Genomic DNA, 23,487 nt, shown 5'->3' on the forward strand with positions numbered 1-23,487 from the left:
ATAGATAAAATGCAGCTCTCACACAGGTCCCCTTCAGGATCATGGAATTCTTATTCACTTAGCAGTACATTTATTCGTTAATGCTTGTTGTTGCTGATACTGGAAATAAATCTGAGCTGAGCTGTTGTTTCCACAATAATAACACAAAAATAACTGTCGAGTAGAATTTACCCCTTGTCTATTTTCCAGAATTGAGTTATATACTCTGAAGCAAAGACATTCAACAAGACCCCTTTAACATACAGCAAGAAATTGGGAGTACTTATCAACTCAAAAGAAAATTAAAAACATGTGCCTCATTAGCCACTCCTGTAACAAATTATCTAATTATCTAGGTTTGAGAATCAAACATTTCTGCTAGCATCATGGCAAAAATGAAGTGTTTTCTATCGAGCCACATGAGGGGTAATAGTGTATTGTAGTTAAGGTAGTAATTTTTTTTTTGGTGGGTGGGGATGAGGGTACAGGGACAGCTATGTAATGTAGTAAATATTAAGATTTTAATAGAATTTAAACAATAGTTCTTTCCCTGAGGTTGTGGCTTTCTTTATAATTTACTAGGTTAAATTTAACTAGTCTAAGCACAGTAAGTTATATGCAGTATGGTGATAGTTTACTGTTTAATGCAGTGTGCAAATTGTTTCTATGATTTGCTTGTCTTATATTAATTTGTAATGTTATCGTTTCTAATGGCTCTATGAAACACAATGAAGAGTTGAGTGAAAGCATTGGCAATAAGTTATTAGCCAATCAACTGATGACATAATTTTAGTAGCATGCCATGACTGTTCTGACTGCAATAATATCAAATTTTGCACCTGATGTCTTGCTGTATTTACGGACAACCACTATTGCTATGTAGCTTTTTTGCATGGTTGAAGGTGAAGTACACTGTGTAGTGGATTTCTTAGACTGTAGATGTAGACACCTTTTCGAATGTGATTTTAGTCTCTTATCCCTCTGTGCAGACCCATTTTTGCTGTTATTCACAGTTTTGATTATCAGACTCATCCTTTCCACAAAGCGTCTTTGAATTCCTGGCCTCAGTTTTTGTTGTTGACTGCTTGAGAGAGTGCAGCTTGCTTTCATAGATATCTGTTGTCTTCTATTTACCAGTTTAGTGATCTGAGTGTTAATGCCACAGTCTCTAGGGGTGAAGATAAATGGAAACTGTGGTGCCTTCTGTTTAGTTCTTAGGAAATTATTTTGAGGGTTTATTACCCATTTGAGCTATATGATTGAGTGAGAAACTGACTTCAGTCATACAACTTATGTAATGTAAACAATAATTACAGAATCATCTTGAGGTTGAAGCTCTTCTGACAATGTCTGCTTACAGATATATTTGTTTTTGGAGACTGTCCACCTTGAGCGAGACACAGTTTTTATGATTTTATTCCCCAGACACGTTTTGCTGAAGTTTCAGCATTGTGCCAAACACAAAGTCAAAATTGATTGGTTGAAACAGAAAATTAAATACCTTCACACAAAGAAGCACGAACTCAGTGCCAAACTATTCAAAATTCATGTGGATCTGGGCAATCACATCAGAATCTCTGAAATATTAAATGACATCATGAATACAGTTAAACAAAACACAGAAATACTAATAAAAATAAAATAGGAAAAACAACAACAAATACTAGATGGACTTTTGAAACAAAACAAAACTGTTATACATGAAAACAGAAGACAAACAAACCACACATTCTACAAATGCGTGGTCAACTTTACTGACACACAGCTAACTAATCAAGAAACAACTTTGCTAGAAAATGGATCCAAATACATCATCAACACACACGAGACAGTAGATAGAGTGAAATCCCTACTTTACATTTTTGTGCAGTCCAGACTTAAAACCCAAAATTGAGGAAAAATGCAGAATTGAAGAAAATGTTAACCCCCCCCCCTCCCCCCAAAACATGAGCGAAAACATGTGTAATTGGCATATATGATTAAAAATCGTAATCCTCTCCAATATTTTGTGTAACATCTGTCAAAGTGAATGAAATTAAATGTACAACACAACATTTATACAGTAATTTGTGGTAATGAATTTCATCAGTTATTTAAAAAATCACAGATGAGTAATGGCGAGTAAAAAGTGATAAAAAAACTGAAATTGGTATCTGGGTACAAAGTAAATGAATTATTTTCCAAGAAGCTATGATCAGAAATCATATGTTCAAAACATGCATTTTTTAGAGATCATCCTTTATGCTTACCCAGAAAAAAAGCAAAAATTGACAAACCTGTTGAATTAAACCAAAAACATCACAGCAGCTAAATGGTTAAACCATAGGCATAAATGCACACATCTACTTAATGACAAACTTTGTAAACCATTGCTGTTATTTAGTAATGCATTTCTCACAAGCTGCATTTCATATGCTCACGACCGTTAAGTGTTATTTTAGGCCTGATGAGATGAACAGAGACATGAAAAAATGAGGTGACTTTCCCAATTGATGTTAAAAGTTTATTAGAAGTCAGCTCAGTGAATTTCTGTACACTGTGTATAATGTAAATTTGAAAGAAAGCTCAGGTGCTACAGTTCTCTTCATGCCCTCTATCACTGCTGCTGATCTTGACAATGTACAGTGTGTGGTGCAAAGTATATATGTGAGTTGTATATGTAGTTGCTGCAACTGTATCGTGTCAGATGTGAACATGAAAGTATTTAAAATGTGCTAATGCAAAACCCTTGGCCTGTTTCCCTCTGACATCTCTGTCATAGCACATCGTCTACATGAAAAGTATGTTTTCAGTACTTCCAAAAATGTTTTCACTCCTACCTGAAGTCCCGTCATTGAAGGACCACTCCCCCCTCTGCGCATCCAGTAGGTGAGCTCATTTTGTGTATGTTAGTATAGTGTAGTGGCTGTGCTGGCTGCTGGTTGACTTAATCAGTCGCCAGCCAATAACAGTTCACTAACCAGATATGGGTCACATTTCCCCCATTATATCTGAGCATATTCTTTGAGACTCAGGTTGACAAATGACGTTTTTGCCATGATGCACCCGTGGTCTAGAGGTAGCGTCTTTGATTAACAATCAAAAGTCATCTGTCCTGGGTTTGAAACCTGCCACTGCTTAAATTTTTATTAATAATCAACATTGGTGGCCGAAGACTTCCAGCTTAAGAAGTTACCCTCATTCTGCCAAAGGCCTTGTCAAAGAGAGTGGAGGAGCAGACAGAGGTTCAGGGCTCTCTCTTCTCCTTGGTTTGGGAAACTGTCCCTAAAGGCAGAAGAATCGGCAATGATCAATGGCATGAGGATGCAGGAGGCAATGGAAACAATTGCATTAAAGACACGTAATGTGTATCCACAGGACATGTGGCCTGTAATTGAAAAAGTGTCATGATGATCTCTCCATTGGCAAAAGATTCCATAATAGTTTCCCATTTGTATCTCTAGGAGGGGACTGCCAAGGGGGAGGTGACCATGAGAAAAAGATTTGGTAATCAACGAAAGGATAACATTCTATGAGTTCAAAATTGTTGAGGCTTTCGTGGCCACTTGTTGACAAACTGCCTATTGGCTTCTGTCTCGGGTTCTTCGGCCGACGTTCATCTAATGATTTTTCTGACGTTTCGCCAGCACGAGTGGCTGGCATTGTCAAAGCTTCACCCTCCATTGCCGGTGGTGAACTGGAGCCGAGCTCGCGGGCGCAGGCTATATGTACCTGGCGCGCCAACGTCCGAGGGCTTCTCCGCGGTCATTTCCGGTGCGGTTCTCCTCTTGCTACCTGCGACGGTCGTTCGCTGCAGTACGGGAAGCCAGGATCCGTTGACCTTAAGGCTCTCCTCTTTCTTGTTCAAACTGTTCGCGTGTTTTTGTATTTCTACAGCTTCTCTGAACAAGCGCGTGTGATAGTGCTTCTCTACAGCCAGAACTTCCGTGTCGGCGAATTTTATTACATGGTCGGTCTCATTCAGTGCGTGCTCTGCCACGGCCGATTTCTCCACCTGCCCCAACCTGCAATGTCGCTTATGCTCTTTGATCCTGGTGTTAATGGATCGTCCAGTCATTCCGACATAAACTTTTCCGCATGTGCATGGTATGCGGTATATTCCCGACATTGCAAGTGGGTCTCTTTTCTCCTTCGCCGATCTAAGACACTCTTTGATCTTCCTTGTCGGTTTGAAAATCGTCTTTACGCCATGTTTGCGCAATATACGGCCGATTCTGTCCGTCACTCTGGGAATGTATGGCAGAAAGGCCGTACCCGACAATTCTTTTTCCGGTTCCTTACTTCGCCGAGGTTTGGGCTCTGTTACACTTCTAATATAATTTGTGGAGTAACCATTGCTCCTCAGGACAGTTTCCAGGTGTTGCATTTCTCGTTTGAGGTGTTGCGGCTCACATATTCGTCCTGCTCTCGTTACGAGCGTACTAATCATGCCTCTTTTCTGGCTCGGATGGTGGTTTGACAGTTTGTGCAGGTATCGGTCCGTGTGAGTCGGTTTTCGATACACGCTGTGTCCCAGATCTTCGCCGTCCCTTGTGACCAGAACATCTAGAAATGGCAGTTTCTTGTCCTTTTCTACTTCCATGGTAAATGTTATGTTGGCATGGAGGCTGTTCAAGTGTCTTAGGAAGTCACTGAGCTGTTCTTCACCATGGCTCCACACCACGAAAGTATCATCGACGTACCTGTACCACACCTTAGGTTTGCAAGTCGCCGAGTCCAGTGCCTGTGCTTCGAATTGTTCCATGAAGAAGTTGGCCACCACTGGACTGAGAGGACTACCCATGGCGACGCCTTCCAGCTGTTCGTAGAAATCGCCATTCCACGTGAAATAGCTCGTGGTGAGACATGCATGGAAGAGCTTTCTGATGTCTAGCGGAAAAATGGAACCGATGTGCTCCAGAGCGTCACTGAGCGGCACTTTCGTAAATAACGAAACAACATCAAAGCTGACCAGGATGTCGTTTGGTGCAAGTTTCAGTTTCTTCAGCTTCTCAATGAAATGTCCTGAGTCCTTAATGTATGTGTCGGTCTTCCCCACGTGTGGCTGGAGCAGAGAGGCCAAGTGTTTTGCCAGTTTATATGTCGGTGATCCAGGAGCGCTAACGATCGGTCTCAGTGGAACGTTGTTCTTATGGATCTTGGGTAATCCATACAGCCGAGGTGGTAGGGCTTCTGTGTTGCGCAGGTTTCTCTGTATGTCCGCCGGCAGAGAAGACGCCTTGATTAATCGATTCGTATTCCGTGTGATACGTTGCGTCGGATCTGCGCTTAGTTTTCGATACGTCGTCGGATCTAATAGGTCTCGGATCTTTTGCTCATAATCTTCGGTCTTCTGGGACACAGCGTGTATCGAAAACCGACTCACACGGACCGATACCTGCACAAACTGTCAAACCACCATCCGAGCCAGAAAAGAGGCATGATTAGTACGCTCGTAACGAGAGCAGGACGAATATGTGAGCCGCAACACCTCAAACGAGAAATGCAACACCTGGAAACTGTCCTGAGGAGCAATGGTTACTCCACAAATTATATTAGAAGTGTAACAGAGCCCAAACCTCGGCGAAGTAAGGAACCGGAAAAAGAATTGTCGGGTACGGCCTTTCTGCCATACATTCCCAGAGTGACGGACAGAATCGGCCGTATATTGCGCAAACATGGCGTAAAGACGATTTTCAAACCGACAAGGAAGATCAAAGAGTGTCTTAGATCGGCGAAGGAGAAAAGAGACCCACTTGCAATGTCGGGAATATACCGCATACCATGCACATGCGGAAAAGTTTATGTCGGAATGACTGGACGATCCATTAACACCAGGATCAAAGAGCATAAGCGACATTGCAGGTTGGGGCAGGTGGAGAAATCGGCCGTGGCAGAGCACGCACTGAATGAGACCGACCATGTAATAAAATTCGCCGACACGGAAGTTCTGGCTGTAGAGAAGCACTATCACACGCGCTTGTTCAGAGAAGCTGTAGAAATACAAAAACACGCGAACAGTTTGAACAAGAAAGAGGAGAGCCTTAAGGTCAACGGATCCTGGCTTCCCGTACTGCAGCGAACGACCGTCGCAGGTAGCAAGAGGAGAACCGCACCGGAAATGACCGCGGAGAAGCCCTCGGACGTTGGCGCGCCAGGTACATATAGCCTGCGCCCGCGAGCTCGGCTCCAGTTCACCACCGGCAATGGAGGGTGAAGCTTTGACAATGCCAGCCACTCGTGCTGGCGAAACGTCAGAAAAATCATTAGATGAACGTCGGCCGAAGAACCCGAGACAGAAGCCAATAGGCAGTTTGTCAACAAGTGGCCACGAAAGCCTCAACAATTTTGTATTACGCCTCTACGGGGAGGAGATTTGCAGATTGTACCGACGCCTTGACCAACGACGGAAGAAGAAAGCGCGACTGATGTCCTCTCTCGCCTTTCTGTCACGTTGCCGAGATGAATGTGCTACACCGAAGTTCTTGAGATGTAAGCGCCTATTCACCACCGCCCAAGCACATCGTATCTACGACAGAATGGAACGAGCTTTTCTTCGTGAGCGAATACATACAACACGGAGAGACTTGGCAAGAACGGATCAGGAACTTCTGGACCTTTTCTATCAACTAAGTAGCAGAATGCATCGAGACGACTGGGACAAGATTGACAGCATCACTCACAGGAGCATGCAGAACGAACTCGAGCGCTGCACCGATCGACAGAAGAAAAAGTTTGAAAGATGCCGGAAGCACACCGACAAGGCGACTCCCGACATGTCACACACAGTGGTCAACCTCACTGAACGACAATTGACCGAAGAGGAAGTGTCTGTTCTTCAAAAAGGAGGGAATTTCGCTATCATCCCGAGAACTATACCTATGGAGGACATCATTGCCAACACCGAAGCAGCCATTCGTACCCTTCCTTGTGAAAGGGCAGAGGAAATACGCACGGAAACAGCCAGGATACTGCGCCGAGCAAAACCACCAGCTTGCAACCTGAAGAAAGAAGAGGTACAAGCCATTAAGAATCTCAACGCCGACAAGAGTATATTGGTACTGCCTGCCGATAAGGGGAATGCGACCGTCGTAATGAAGACCGAAGATTATGAGCAAAAGATCCGAGACCTATTAGATCCGACGACGTATCGAAAACTAAGCGCAGATCCGACGCAACGTATCACACGGAATACGAATCGATTAATCAAGGCGTCTTCTCTGCCGGCGGACATACAGAGAAACCTGCGCAACACAGAAGCCCTACCACCTCGGCTGTATGGATTACCCAAGATCCATAAGAACAACGTTCCACTGAGACCGATCGTTAGCGCTCCTGGATCACCGACATATAAACTGGCAAAACACTTGGCCTCTCTGCTCCAGCCACACGTGGGGAAGACCGACACATACATTAAGGACTCAGGACATTTCATTGAGAAGCTGAAGAAACTGAAACTTGCACCAAACGACATCCTGGTCAGCTTTGATGTTGTTTCGTTATTTACGAAAGTGCCGCTCAGTGACGCTCTGGAGCACATCGGTTCCATTTTTCCGCTAGACATCAGAAAGCTCTTCCATGCATGTCTCACCACGAGCTATTTCACGTGGAATGGCGATTTCTACGAACAGCTGGAAGGCGTCGCCATGGGTAGTCCTCTCAGTCCAGTGGTGGCCAACTTCTTCATGGAACAATTCGAAGCACAGGCACTGGACTCGGCGACTTGCAAACCTAAGGTGTGGTACAGGTACGTCGATGATACTTTCGTGGTGTGGAGCCATGGTGAAGAACAGCTCAGTGACTTCCTAAGACACTTGAACAGCCTCCATGCCAACATAACATTTACCATGGAAGTAGAAAAGGACAAGAAACTGCCATTTCTAGATGTTCTGGTCACAAGGGACGGCGAAGATCTGGGACACAGCGTGTATCGAAAACCGACTCACACGGACCGATACCTGCACAAACTGTCAAACCACCATCCGAGCCAGAAAAGAGGCATGATTAGTACGCTCGTAACGAGAGCAGGACGAATATGTGAGCCGCAACACCTCAAACGAGAAATGCAACACCTGGAAACTGTCCTGAGGAGCAATGGTTACTCCACAAATTATATTAGAAGTGTAACAGAGCCCAAACCTCGGCGAAGTAAGGAACCGGAAAAAGAATTGTCGGGTACGGCCTTTCTGCCATACATTCCCAGAGTGACGGACAGAATCGGCCGTATATTGCGCAAACATGGCGTAAAGACGATTTTCAAACCGACAAGGAAGATCAAAGAGTGTCTTAGATCGGCGAAGGAGAAAAGAGACCCACTTGCAATGTCGGGAATATACCGCATACCATGCACATGCGGAAAAGTTTATGTCGGAATGACTGGACGATCCATTAACACCAGGATCAAAGAGCATAAGCGACATTGCAGGTTGGGGCAGGTGGAGAAATCGGCCGTGGCAGAGCACGCACTGAATGAGACCGACCATGTAATAAAATTCGCCGACACGGAAGTTCTGGCTGTAGAGAAGCACTATCACACGCGCTTGTTCAGAGAAGCTGTAGAAATACAAAAACACGCGAACAGTTTGAACAAGAAAGAGGAGAGCCTTAAGGTCAACGGATCCTGGCTTCCCGTACTGCAGCGAACGACCGTCGCAGGTAGCAAGAGGAGAACCGCACCGGAAATGACCGCGGAGAAGCCCTCGGACGTTGGCGCGCCAGGTACATATAGCCTGCGCCCGCGAGCTCGGCTCCAGTTCACCACCGGCAATGGAGGGTGAAGCTTTGACAATGCCAGCCACTCGTGCTGGCGAAACGTCAGAAAAATCATTAGATGAACGTCGGCCGAAGAACCCGAGACAGAAGCCAATAGGCAGTTTGTCATTCTATGAGTTGCGGCATGGAATGTCAGGAGCTTGAACATGGCAGGGAAGTCATAAAATCTGAAAATGGAACTGCAAAGGCTCATTCTAGATATAGTAGGGGTCAGTGAAGTGAAATGGAAAGAAGACAAGGATTTATGGTCAGATGAGTATAGGGTAATATCAACAGCAGCAGAAAATGGTATAATGGGAGTAGGATCCATTATGAATAGGAAGGTAGGATAGAGAGAGAGTTACTGTGAACAGTTCAGTGATATGGTTGTTCTGATCAGAATCAACAGCAAACGAACACTGATAACAATAGTACAGGTATGCATGCCGATGTCACAAGCTGAAGCTGAAGATGGAGAAAGTATATGAGGATGAGATGAAAATCTAATAGTCATGATGGAATGGCATGCAGTTGTCAGGGAAGGAGTAGAAGAGGAGGTTACAGGAGAATATGGGCTTGGGACAAGGAATGAAAGAGGAGAAAGATTAACTGAGTTCTATAATAAATTTCAGCTAGTAATAGCAAATTTTTGTTCAAGAATCACAAGACGGGGGAGGTGTGCTTGGAGAAGGCTGGGAGATACGGGAAAGTTTCAGTTAGATTACATCATGGTCAGAAAATATTTCGAAATCAGATACCGGATTGTAAGGCTTACCCAGGAGCAATTATAGACTCAGATCACAATTTAGTAGTGATGAAGAGTAGGTTGAAGTTTAAGAGATAAGCCAGGTTGAATCAATATGCAAGGAAGTGGGACTGGGTACTAAGGAATGATGAGACATGCTTGAAGTTCTCTAAGGCTATATATACAACAATGGGAAATAGCCCAGTAGGCAGTACAGCTGAAGAGTAATGGATATCTCTAAAAAGGGCAATCACTGAAGTTGGAAAGAAACACATGGTTACAAAGAAAGTAACTGGGTAACAGAAGAAATACTTCAGTTGATTGATGAAAGAAGAAAGTACAAAGGCGTTCAGGGAAATTGAGGCATACAGAAATACAAGTTGCTGAAAAACAAAATAAATAAGAAGTGCAGGGAAGCTAAGATGAAATGGCTGCATGAAAAATGTGAAGAAATTGAAAAGGAAATGATTGTTGGAAGGACTGATTCAGCATATAGGAATTTCAAAATGGCCTCTGGTGAAATTAAAAGGAAGGGTGGTAACATTAAGAGTGCAACTGTCCAATGCAGAGGAGAGAGCGGATAGGTGGAAAGGGTACATTGAAGGCCTCTACGAGGAGGAAGATTTGCCTGATGTGATAGAAGAAGAAACAGGAGTGGATTTATAAGAGATGGGATCCAGTGTTAGAATAAGAATTTAAGAGAGCTTTGGAGGACTTAAGATCAAATGAGGCAGAAGGTTTAGGTAACATTCTATCAGAATTTCTAAAATCATTGGGACAAAAAAGAAAAAAAAAAGAAAAAAAGTCAACTATTCATGTGGGTGGGTAGAACATATGAGTCTAGTGACATACCATCACACTTTCTGAAAAATATCATCCATACAATTCTGAAGACTGCAAGAGCTGACAAGTATGAGAATTATCGCACAATCAGCTTAACAGCTGATGCATCCAAGGTGCTGACAAGAATAATATACAGACGAATGGAAAAGAAAATTGAGAATGTGTTAGACGACGATCAGTTTGGTTTTAGAAAAGGTAGAGGCACTAGAGAGGCTGTTCTGACATTGCGATTAATAATGGAAGCAATACTAAAGAAAAATCAAGACACGTTCATAGGATTTGTCGACTGAAAAAACCGTTCGACAATGTAAAATGGTGCAAGATGTTCGAAATACTGAGAAAAATATGGGTGAGCTATAGGGAGAGATGGGTCATATACAATATGTACAAGAATAATAAGAATGGATGACCAAGAACAAAGTGCTTATATCAAAATGGGTGTAAGGCAAGGCTGTAGTCTTTTGCCCCTACTGTTCAATCTGTACATAAAAGAAGCAACAACGGAAATAAAAGAAAGGTTCAGGACTGGAATTAAAATTCAAGGTGAAAGGATATCAATGATAAGATTCACTGATGACATTTCTATCCTGAGTGAAAGTGAAGGAGAATTACATGATCTGCTGAATGGAATGAACAGTCTAATGAGTACAGAATATGGATTGAGAGTAAATCAAAGAAAGACAGAAGTAATGAGAAGCAACAGAAATGAGATGGCGACGAAGTAGATGACGTTAAGGAATTCTACTACCTGGGCAGTAAAATAACCAATGACGGGCAGAGCAAGGAGGACATCAAAAGCAGACTAGCATTGGCAAAAAGGGCATTCCTTGCCAAGAGAAGTTTACTAGTATCTAACATAGGCCTTAATTTGAGGAATAAATTTCTGAGATTGTGCATTTAGAGCACAGCATTGTATGGTAGTGAAACATGGACTGTGGGGAATACTGGAACAGAAGAGAATCGAACCATTTGAGTTGTGGTGCTACAGACGAATGTTGAAAATTAGGTGGATTCATAAGGTAAGGAATGAGGAGCTTCTGCACAGAATCAGAGAGGAAAGGAATATGTGGGAAACACTGACAAGGAGAAGGGACAGGATGATAGGACATCTGTTAAGACATCAGGGAATAATTTTCATGGTACTAGAGGGAGCTGTAGAGGGAAAAAACTGTAGAGGAATACAGAGATTGGATTATATCTAGCAAGTAATGGAGAACATAGGTTGCAAGTGCTACTCTGAGATGGAGAAGTTGGCACAGGAGATGAATTCATGGTGGACCACACCAAAGCAGTCAGAAGACTGATGACAAAAAGAAAAAAAAATATGTTTCTGAACACAGTACACCAGAAATACATGAAAATATGAGACTGAGTTGCATGCTGCACAAGAAAATGTGGTGGCTGGGCCCCTTCATCACCTATTGGCTCGGTCCGGATCACTTCGTGTCTGTTGACTTGTTTCTCCATTACTGCTGCAAACTACTAGTAGTAATATCATAGTTGTGCAGTTAAGCTAAATGTTGCAAGTTATGTTGGCAACACTGATCGTGGCTTACGTCTGCATTTTGTTTGTCACGTCTCCCCTCTCCACAACGGCCGACAATATTCCCTTAATTTTGCCACCATGTGTGGTGTGAACCATCTGTCTTTTGTGCCACTTATAACTCGTTCAGTCACATCAAATGTCAGTAGGAAGAAAACAGGATGAAGTCAAGCGAGATGTCGAGTAAGAACTTAGAATTTCGGTAAACCTTACTAGGAAGAAATGTAAAATCAGTGAATTTTTAGCATTGATCTTATAAGTTTTTCACAGGGGATATGAATTTATGGTGTAGAATCACAAGAAAGTAAAATTGGAGAACATAAAATCAAAGTTCCACTGTAATCTTATCACAGAAAGTGAGTGAATAATAAAACAACAAGAATGAAACAATAAATAAACTTCATTGCATGTCTGACAAGAGGATTAGTTTGCAGAAGACATAAGGCACATAGTAAAGTAAAACAAAAAGAATTAAATTGACAGGAACAAAAACTGAAGAGGAAAAAACTTGCAGGAAAATAATTTTCTTCTTCTTCTTCTTCTTCTTCTTCTTCTTCTTCTTCTTAGCATGCCTGTCTGCTTCAGACTTAGGCAATCATCATGGCTATCCTGTCTTTATCAGTTGGAGTGTGAAACAGTTCTTCAGAGCTAATATTAAACCAAGATGTAAGGTTGTTGAGCCAGGAAATTCTTCTTCGTCCCATAGGTCTCTTTCCCTTGATTTTTCCTTGCAGGATATGTTGAAACAGCTCATATCTTTTTTGATTCCTCATAACGTGACCAAGGTATTGTAGTTTGTGATGCTTTATGATGTTGATCAGCTCTGGGCTTTTGTTAACTCGACGTAGAATCTCAATGTTTGTCACTTTTTGAGTCCTTGATATTCTCAACGTTCTTCTGTATAGCCAGAGTTCAAAGGCTTGGAGTCTTGCAGTGGTTGCCTTTGTGAGGGTCCTTGTTTCCACACCACACAAGATAACAGAGAACACATAGCATCTGAGGAGCCGCATTTTTGTATTCATGGTAAGATCGTGACTTTTGAAGGCTGAGCTCATTGAGTTGAAAACACTCCTCGCCTTTCTGATGCGACACTTTATCTCGTGCGAGTTACCCCACGCTTTGTTAATGCCCAGATATGGGTACTGTGAAACTCGCTCTATGCTTGTGCCATTGGTTTACAGATTCACACCTCTAATGTTATTCCTCCTGATGATCATAAATTTTGCTTTGTTTGTGTTGATGTCCAAGCCATATTTCTTGCTTGTCTCAGAAATTTTGTTTATCAGCTTCTGCAGCCTTTCCATAGTATCCGCAAACACTACGGTGTCATGTGCATAATGAAATTTGTTGAGTGTGACACCATTCACTGAGATTCCTTCTTCCATGTCAAGTAAGACTTCTTTGAATATGCATTCTGAATACAGGTTAAGGAGTATCGGTGATATTGTACAGCCCTGTCTGATGCCATGTCCTATTCTCACTTGTTGTTATTGGTCTTGATCTATTCTCATGACTGCAGATTGGTTCTAGTATAAATTGGCTATTATTCTTAGATCTTTCCCATCAATTCCTGTTTCCTTAATACTTCTATCATTTATTCATGCTTCACACGATCAAATGCCTTCTGATAATCAATGAGGCAAGCAAAAAATCACTATTGATGTCCCTATGTCTTTGGAACGTTACTTGTATACTAAATACTGCTTCTCTTGTGCCAACTGCATGTAAAAATGCGAACTGTATATCCTGCTTGTGGATCACTTTAAGAAACAGTTTTAGCAGTTGGCTCATTAAACTGATAGTATGGTATTCCCCACATACTTCGGCATTCGGTTTCTTAGGTAGAGCACTGAACTTTGATGTAAACCATTTTGGAGGGATTTTGCTCGATGAGTAAATGTGGTTGAATATTTCTGTGATCATTTTTACTTTTTCTTTATTGAGTAGTTTGAGGAATTCTGCTTATATGCCATCTGGCCCAGCTGCTTTCCCTTCCTTCATTTGATGTATGGCCACTTACACTTCACTTACTAGAATATCTGGTCCCTCTGTGTCTAATACCTCTGGTTCTTGCCTCCTCTGGTCATCATTGAATAACTGTTCTAGATATTTCTCCCACGCTCTTTTTTTCTTCCTTATTAATTATGAGGTTGCCACTGTCATCTACTAGCTTCCCACTGTTTGATTTGCTATATTTTCCTGTTGCGTCTCTGACCTTCTGATGCATGTTAAAGTCATGATACCTACTCTGATAAAACTCAATTTCTGCACATAATTCAGATTGTCCTTCTCTTTGGGTTCCCTGATTTTCTTTCCGATTGTATTCTGTATTGCTTTGTATTACACCAAATTACCTTTTTTCTTCCTCTGGTCTTCTACGAGGTCCAGAATTTCACTTGTCATCCAAGTTTTCTTCTTTCTAAGGTCCAGTCTCAATTACTCTTCTTTGACTCCTTGTACCGCTTCTTGTAAGTGTGTGTTTTTCATTGGTGTCATCCCCATTGTCTCTCCATTTGTTGTTTAGGGCTGTTTAGACTGTCTGCTGTAAGGTAGCATCTTTCAACTTTCTCAGGTCATATTTTCATGGGATATTGGAGACAAAATGCTTCATTTTGGTTTTGAATTTTCCTATGAGTGGGATATGGTCTGATTGTATGTCTGCTCCCAGATACGTTCTGACATCTATACAACTATTTCTGTATCTCTTGTTCACTAGTATGAAATCAATCTGGTTCCTCACAATTTGTCCTGGTTTGTCCAAGGGCGATTTCCATGTGTATAACTTGTGTGGTGGAAGTTTAAACCATGTAAACCAGGAAAATAATGAACAAACTTAAAAACAACAGGGCTCTTTCATGTGATCAGCCAAGGGCAACACCATGATAGTGTTAAAACAAGAGAAATAAAAAAAACCTTAAAATTTCTAGAAGACAGCAGCATAGCAAAGTTAACTGGAGACCCAACACAAAGATACCAGAAAAGTACACAGATAATTCTAAAAAATATCTCTCACAATTTCACAAAACAGAAAATGAAATGGCTAAAACAAAGGAACCCCGATCATCTACACTGAACAGTGCTTCGAAGCTCCACAAGGAAGACATTCTGATGTATCCAGCGGTAAATTTCAGAGGTGCACCCACATATCACTTAGCCAGAGAAATACACTCATAGTTACATAAACATTATGCGTACACAAACAACAGAAGCATACACAACACTGAAGAGCTGATACAAAAAATCAAAGACATCAGCATACTCATAACATCTAAACTCACATCATTTGATATCACATCTACGTTCACGAATATCCCCACCACTTACCATCAACATCATCAAACCACAATTAGAACAACAGAATGTCATTTCCAAACCCCACATAAAAGAAATAGCTAGCATTCTAAAACTAATCACAGAGCAAAACTATTTCTCACTTGACAACCAGTTTTACTCATAAAAGTCTCTCAATAGGTAACGATCAACTGCAATGAGATGCAAGACCAAGCTGCGGACCTGGAGATTCTCTGTGGACTCAGTTCTTTGCCAGTGTGGTGTTGAGCAGACTAATGGCCATTTCCTTCAGTGTTCCTCCTCACCAGCCACGTGCAACTTATGAGAGCTTTTGATCTTCTTTTGTGTAAAATTGTGTCCACACACACACACACACACACACACACACACACACACACACACACACACACACACACGAACAAGGAACACCCGTAATAACATGCAGAGGTACATTCTAATCTACAACAACAAATCAGCCCATAGAACCGGCAACATATTCATAAAACAATAGCTAAAAATAGCCTACAGGACATACAGGGTGTTTCAAAAATGACCAGTATATTTGAAACGGCAATAAAAACTAAACGAGCAGCGATAGAAATAAACCGTTTGTTGCAATATGCTTGGGACAACAGTACATTTTCAGGCGGACAAACTTTCGAAATTACAGTAGTTACAATTTTCAACAACAGATGGCGCTGCAAGTGATGTGAAAGATATAGAAGACAACACAGTCTGTTGGTGCGCCATTCTGTACGTCGTCTTTCTGCTGTAAGCGTGTGCTGTTCACAACGTGCGAGTGTGCTGTAGACAACATGGTTTATTCCTTAGAACAGAGGATTTTTCTGGTGTTGGAATTCCACTGCCTAGAACAGTGTTGTTGCAACAAGATGAAGTTTTCAACGGAGGTTTAATGTAACCAAAGGACCGAAAAGCGATACAATAAAGGATCTGTTTGAAAAATTTCAACGGACTGGGAACGTGACGGATGAACGTGCTGGAAAGGTAGGGCGACCACGTACGGCAACCACAGAGGGCAACGCGCAGCTAGTGCAGCAGGTGATCCAACAGCGGCCTCGGGTTTCCGTTTGCCGTGTTGCAGCTGCGGTCCAAATGACGCCAACGTCCACGTATCGTCTCATGCGCCAGAGTTTACACCTCTATCCATACAATATTCAAACGCGGCAACCCCTCAGCGCCGCTACCATTGCTGCACGAGAGACATTCGCTAACGATATAGTGCACAGGATTGATGACGGCGATATGCATGTGGGCAGCATTTGGTTTACCGACGAAGCTTATTTTTACCTGGACGGCTTCGTCAGTAAACAGAACTGGCGCATATGGGGAACCGAAAAGCCCCGTGTTGCAGTCCCATCGTCCCTGCATCCTCAAAAAGTACTGGTCTGGGCCGCCATTTCTTCCAAAGGAATCATTGGCCCATTTTTCAGATCCGAAACGATTACTGCATCATGCTATCTGGACATTCTTCGTGAATTTGTGGCGGTACAAACTGCCTTAGATGACACTGCGAACACCTCGTGGTTTATGCAAGATGGTGCCCGGCCACATCGCACGGCCGACGTCTTTAATTTCCTGAATGAATATTTCGATGATCGTGTGATTGCTTTGGGCTATCCGAAACATACAGGAGGCGGCGTGGATTGGCCTCCCTATTTGCCAGACGTGAACCCCTGTGACTTCTTTCTGTGGGGACACTTGAAAGACTAGGTGTACCGCCAGAATCCAGAAACAATTGAACAGCTGAAGCAGTACATCTCATCTGCATGTGAAGCCATTCCGCCAGACACGTTGTCAAAGGTTTCGGGTAATTTCATTCAGAGACTACGCCATATTATTGCTACGCATGGTGGATATGTGGAAAATATCGTACTATGGAGTTTCCCAGACCGCAGCGCCATCTGTTGTTGAAAATTGTAACTACTGTAATTTCGAAAGTTTGTCTGCCTGAAAATGTACTGTTGTCCCAAGCATATTGCAACAAACGGTGTATTTCTATCGCTGCTCGTTTAGTTTTTATTGCCGTTTCAAATATACCGGTCATTTTTGAAACACCCTGTACAATTCAAAGCAGAGAAAACCAAGAGCAACCAACACAAGCACAGACAAACTGAACAGAGCACAGACAAACACAACACATCTGAAACTTTCTGACAACACATCTGGTATATACCAACGTTGCTCAACGATCAATTTATATAGGACAGAAAGCAGAAAAAGTTAACAGTATGCCTTGTCTGAATTTATGCCATTTATTGATTGTCTGTGTTTTGATAATACAAGGAAAAATAAAGGAAAAGAAATGATTTACATTAACTTGCAGCACTTTTTCTTTTCTACTTTTTTCACTAAGTGTGTCATCCTTGGTGTCACTATTTTTAATCATCATCATCATCATCCTAATAGCACAGTTTTGAAATTTATATCTTCTTTGTCACAAATATTTGACTGTTTATTCCAAATGTGTTGCAATATCTGAGGATGTGATTACCTTAGGATCAGAGAACATAGATGTTTTTATCTAAATACATATTGAATTTCGCTTCTATACTGACAAGGCAATGTTACAAGGATCTCGTTAGTTGTGTAGAATCAGTGTTTGGTACATCCTCGTTTGTTCCCATCATATGTTATGGTGAGCATTGACAACACTGCAGCACAAAACAACATTCTCTACTATCTAGACTTTTACTGTCTCATGCAGAAGTTAATACTATTGATGAGTATCTGTCCAGTTTTAAAATCAGTGCAATTCCAGCTACAAAAGGACTCCAGCAGACTGCAGTTTAAATGTGTTAGATGTTCCGGAAAAGTCAAAGTACACGCTATAGAGTCACACGGTTGACAACATGCCGTAATTTGCTGCCTGTTCACTACTCCCATTCCTGCACTTACCCAGTCCTCAAAGAAGCCGTTATCACTGCTCCCCCTCCAGCCCTTCCGTATTTCTGTGCTTGAGCAACAGGGAAATACAGACTGCAATATATTCTAGAGTCAGGTCATATATATAATAATGGCAACTAATATATAAATAAAAGATCGCATTCATGATTCAGTGCAGTTCTCACCATCTATTGATGTGCATTGATACTATCTCCACGATGAGTCTTGACACTTTAATTTATTCTTGCAACAATTATCCAGTTTAGTACACTTTGATTGTTAGACATTTCATTCTGGATTAATTTTTCCTTCTTGTTTCATCTGAACGTCAGCATCCTATACTAAAGCTGATTAAAAGCTGGTAATGTTTTTAACTGTTATTCTAATATGTGAACAGTAAACAAATTTATTATTTCCAACCCACTTAGTAAATCATTACAATCTCTCATAATCGGATAAAATATTGATCTGGGTTCAGAATCAAGTAATGTTTTCTTTTTTTTTTAAGGATAACATAATCTCTTTTGAATGTTACCTTTAATTAAGAAGCAGCATTAGTGTTTGTATGAGAAATTTAATTGCAAACCTGTTCAAATACAAGAGTTTGTAAGGTGATAGAATTTAGTGCTATTTCCTACTGTGTTTCAACAAACTGTCAAATTTTAATTGGAGCAATAGATAGTCGCAGTGGCTAGTTCATAGTTTCTCGTGTATACCTTGTGCTAGCTCTGCACGAGTCAAACGTCATGTGATTGTTTGAGCAGCATCAATACTGAATCGAGTGCTTCAGTGTATCATGAAATCTTGAGCCTATTCGAAAGTGAGTATTGTTTGGCCTGCCCTGCTCTTTCAAATTTTTCAAGATAAATCTGCACTTGACCTCAATAGCCAAAGCATGATCTGTAAATGTAGGATCACCCATTTGTAATCTATCAAACAACATAAAAGTGTTAACTTCGGCAACAATAGTTCAATTGGTGAATATGATAAATGTGATTTTTTCGTATGACTAATTTGGGACAAAACCTCATCTTATAACCATGTAACTATAGGAACAGCTATCACTCTACATACACTGAACACCTTATGGACATGAACCACAGTCCAACAAATATAAACACTGACTTGAATATTCTCAAATGAAGCAATAGCCCCCCACAAAAACTAATAATTTAAGAAAACTATCAATTACAAAAAGCTATAACTGAAGGGAAACAGGTAAGAAATGAACTCTGTTCTCTGTCATCAAAGAACTATCAGACAACACCAGCCATAAACACGCCAAACACCACTTTCCAAAAACACACAAACACACACACAAACACACACACACTCTTCCACAAAGTACTAGTTGATGGTAGGCATAACCACAACATGCCCAGTCGTAAAATTTTGAAGTAAATAACTCTTCTACTTTAAGTTTTATATGGTTGCAGATGACAAAATGTGAAACAAAACAACTGCATTAAATAACATAAAATCCTGGAAATCCACAGCATATGGTAACAATGTATATATAAAAAAACTTTTTCTGTTTTTCAGATATGTAAATATTGTCGTAAAAACTCAGTTTTATGTGTACAAGCAATAAAAAACATATTTCCGGTTTGATAGAAAGATAACAAAAAACCCACTGATGATGCTGAAACTTCAGCAAAGCACGTCTGGGAAATAAAAGTAAAAATTGTTTTGCTCAATGTGGATCCTCTCCAAAAACAAGTCTAGTCATTACAGAGTTTGAGAAATGGAAGCTCTGATGATATATTAACAAAATACAACAATTTTACTAATCTGAAATTTTGTTTCACAGAGGTCTGCCAGTGTTCCTGATTCGCAGCTCTCTCCAAACTTTGGAGGCCAGGTTCTGAACAGTGCAGCCTCTCAGATCTCCCCTGGACAACGACTCAATCAACAGCCATATTCACCACACTCACAACTGGCTTCACCACTTGGACAACAGCAGGTTTTCTCCCCTGTCAGGTAAATCTTGTTTAGCTTTTTGTGTCATTGATATGATTCATTACAATAAATATCCATGAAATTCATAAAAAGTGTATGTACAGCATCATCATCATCATCATCATCATCATCATCATCATCATTATTGTCACCACCACCACATCATGATCTTTACACCACTACAGCAAGCTAGGTAGGGTGATTAGAATAATTTGCTTCCATTTTGTTAGTTGATAATCTTCTGGTTTTAGTATTGTTTTTCGGGTTCCTCCTCAACTCTTCAAATCATCCTTAATCTGATCCAGCCATCTTTTTCTGAGTCATCCTCTTATTCTTTTCCCATGGACATTTCTGTCCCAAGTATGGTTTTGACAGGCAGTTGTCCATCATCCTCTTTACATGTCCAAACCATTTGAGCTATGCAGTACTCAGTCTCTCAGCCACTGACAGATCCACTTGCATCTCTCTTCTCATGTATTTGTTTCTAATTTTATGCCTTCTAGTTTCCTGTGACGCTGAGTTCAGAAACTTTATTTTGCATGCTTTTAGCTTTCCCAACTCTCACTCATTGGTTACACAGCGCTCTAAGCTGTATGTCACAATAAGCAGGAGACGTGTTTTAAGCATGGTCTGTTTGGCTGTCACATGAAGACAAAAATTGATTGGAATACCAGACTAGCTAGCAAGTGTTGGAAGAAGCCTGTAGTGACATTCAGAGCAAGGTCATGATAGAAATGGTGTGCAGTTCTCTTCATGTGGTTGTGTCTGATGTACAATATGAGAGAGAAATGAGGAAACAGAATATGTAGAGAAGGATTGGAAACCAGTGATATAAAATCAATCTATAGTGAGTGTTTTGGTTGTGAGAAGATGCCTACAGTGAGTACAGCAGTGCTTTTCATAAGTGTCTTGTCAAATTATTTCATTGCTTATACATACTCTGCAAAGTCCAAGAGGTGTGCAATAGAAACAAATATTAATACAGTTGGAAGTTTATTTGTTGGACTTATAAGGAATAATTAAGAAGTGTAAAGACCTGTTAAGGATGAGGTCATTGGAGATGTCACACAAGGATAAGATCTTTTTCTTTTCAAAGGAAGCACCCTGTAAGTCATCTTACTCAGTTGATGAACGCCACAGAAAACATAGATCTAGGTACCTAGATGGGGATTTTGAACAACATTCCTCCCAAATGCAAGCCAAGTGTTTCATTCATTGTGCCACCTCATTGCATTGAAGGGAGCTGTATGAATCACTGAGATGGATGACATCAGTAAGGAATCAGTTTGTTAACAAGTGAAGAAATAAAGTTAAATCAACCATGAGGAAGTATTGAGGCATATGAATGAAGTTGTTAACATTGTAATCCATGTTTGAAGTCCTTGTACAAGATGCAGTTGTCATGACAGAGTGAAAACGTTGTAAGTTGTGTGCAGTCTTGAAAAGGAAAGAAAATATTTTGTAGTGTAGCCCACAAGCAGGTTTTCATGAGAGACAGTCAGTAATAAAGTCAGGATTGCTCCTTTATTTACTGAAGATAAAGTGATTCTCAACTTCAGTTGACACTAAGTTACTCCTTATTAAAATTATTTATGTTCATAGGAAATAGTGAACAGTGGAGAGAGTGATTATTAGTTTTTCGTTTCTTTCTTTCTTTCTTTTTTTATGTGGTACTAATTTGAATGTTGTATTCATTGAAAAAAGAAATGAAATGAATGTAGTGCCATAAATTAATAGTAGTGTTTTATGATGCCATAATGAAAATACAACAAAATAAAGATAGACAAAATGTCTACTAAACACATTGGAAGGTGAAAGTGTATCTCACTTTATGCATCTGTAAAATGAGAAAAAATTGTATTTGTTGCAGTATTATTATTTAATACATTACTTCTGCCTCATTTAATTATGATTTTTCATTATTTATGTTTAGTATTATAAATAGGAATCAAATACGTATAATTATTTCATTTATTGCAGTACGGGCATGAACAGCTTCAGTAGTGGACAACAAGCTGCACAGTCACGTCTTTCCCCTCACCCACCAACTGGCCTGCCTTCGTTTCAGCAGTCTCAGCTCTCTCCTAGAATTTCCCAGGTATGTTAGTGGCACTGTTTGTGCCTATTCTAACACTATTAGATGCAGAATGAGAAATAATTTCAGTAATTAATGCTACCTTGAATTAAAATGTAAACATTGTGTTGAAAGGTGAAAAGACTTTTAACACTTCGATTTTGCCTTGTGGTATTTGGCTGTGAACTGTCATAACTGTTGGTTATTTTTAAATGGCATTGCAAAATAAATATGTGATAGGAACATGGTTACTGCATGAAACACTATTAATAATTATTATTTTAATTGTGTTACATAAATGTTAGTTTATCATACTACACAAATTCAAATAGAGGATATAATTAGCACACAAAAAAAGAATTGGAAAGAAAACAAATGTTTTACATGCTCTCTCTCTGTTGGGAGGCTCTCTTAATATCCAATCTGTATTATCAAAAAGGGTATGAGAAAGTTAAAAATAAATGCAAGTTCTGTGGGATGCAGAGTCCAACATCACAGTTCTTGCAGCACATCTACCCTCCTTCCTGGTATTTTTAGCACTCTTTTTCCCTTGTCTGAACAAATTTTGAGGTAGCAATTTGTATTGAACTCTGGAAAATTACGTGTAAATGTCCTCTCAGCTTATGTTTATGAAGTAGATTGTTGCTGCAGCCAGTTTCCTCTGTGCTGTTTCACTTTTGATGCCTGGAATCATGCAGTCACCAAATAAAATAATGAATCTTCTCATTGCTAACATAAACATGTGAGGATATCACCCCTTCTTGCTGGAGCACTACTGGTTGTGACTGTTCATTTAATTCTGATCACTTTCCTTGGAACTGCAGACACTACTGAGTACTAGTTGGTGACTGGAGGTCTATACCGTTCGGTGAACAGAGAAAACATTCTTGAATTAATAATCAGAGGATAGAAATGAACTTTAAGTGTTGAACACAACTCACAGTACAAAGTATGAGAATAAACTTTACTGATAACTGAAACCCACATATACCTGAATGTTAAAGAACAATTTTTTTTCTTTATCTTCTATTCTGGCCCTGGTTCTCCACATAAAATGTTAAAGATTCTCAACTTCATGATATTGCTGTGCACAAATCTCTATTTTTGTAAACATCCATGAATTGATTCCAAAGGACTCATAGTTCTTTAGGCCATCACTGGAGTGAGATATTTGATAAGTGCAGTCCTCTGACAACAAAACTGGGACATGCTTCCACATTATGAGACAAAGTAACTTCTGTGACACCCTAAGCACCCCTAAGTGTCAGTCAACGGTTTACTTTTGTCGGACGATTTGAAGTAAATCGTCAAGACGGTCCGTGAATAAATTGGCATAGACAGTGTATTTGAGCTCAGCCGCTTACATTGTACACACAAACATGTTTTACATAGGTTCAGTCTTTCTTAATCTTTCTGCCT

General features: G+C 40.5%; 1 protein-coding gene across 2 annotated transcripts in view; it reads left to right on the plus strand.

The window, feature by feature from the left end:
* The window catches only part of LOC126260108 (nuclear receptor coactivator 3), a 319,207-nt gene that overhangs the window by 263,004 nt on the left and 32,716 nt on the right, over window positions 1-23,487 (plus strand). For both annotated transcript variants that reach the window (XM_049957341.1, XM_049957340.1), the window contains exons 15-16: window positions 19,846-20,015; window positions 21,975-22,092. In XM_049957341.1, coding sequence (XP_049813298.1) covers window positions 19,846-20,015; window positions 21,975-22,092 — 288 coding nt within the window. The remainder of the gene's footprint in view (window positions 1-19,845; window positions 20,016-21,974; window positions 22,093-23,487) is intronic.

This window comes from Schistocerca nitens, chromosome 5, assembly GCF_023898315.1.
Source record: "Schistocerca nitens isolate TAMUIC-IGC-003100 chromosome 5, iqSchNite1.1, whole genome shotgun sequence".
Classification (NCBI taxonomy): domain Eukaryota; kingdom Metazoa; phylum Arthropoda; class Insecta; order Orthoptera; family Acrididae; genus Schistocerca; species Schistocerca nitens.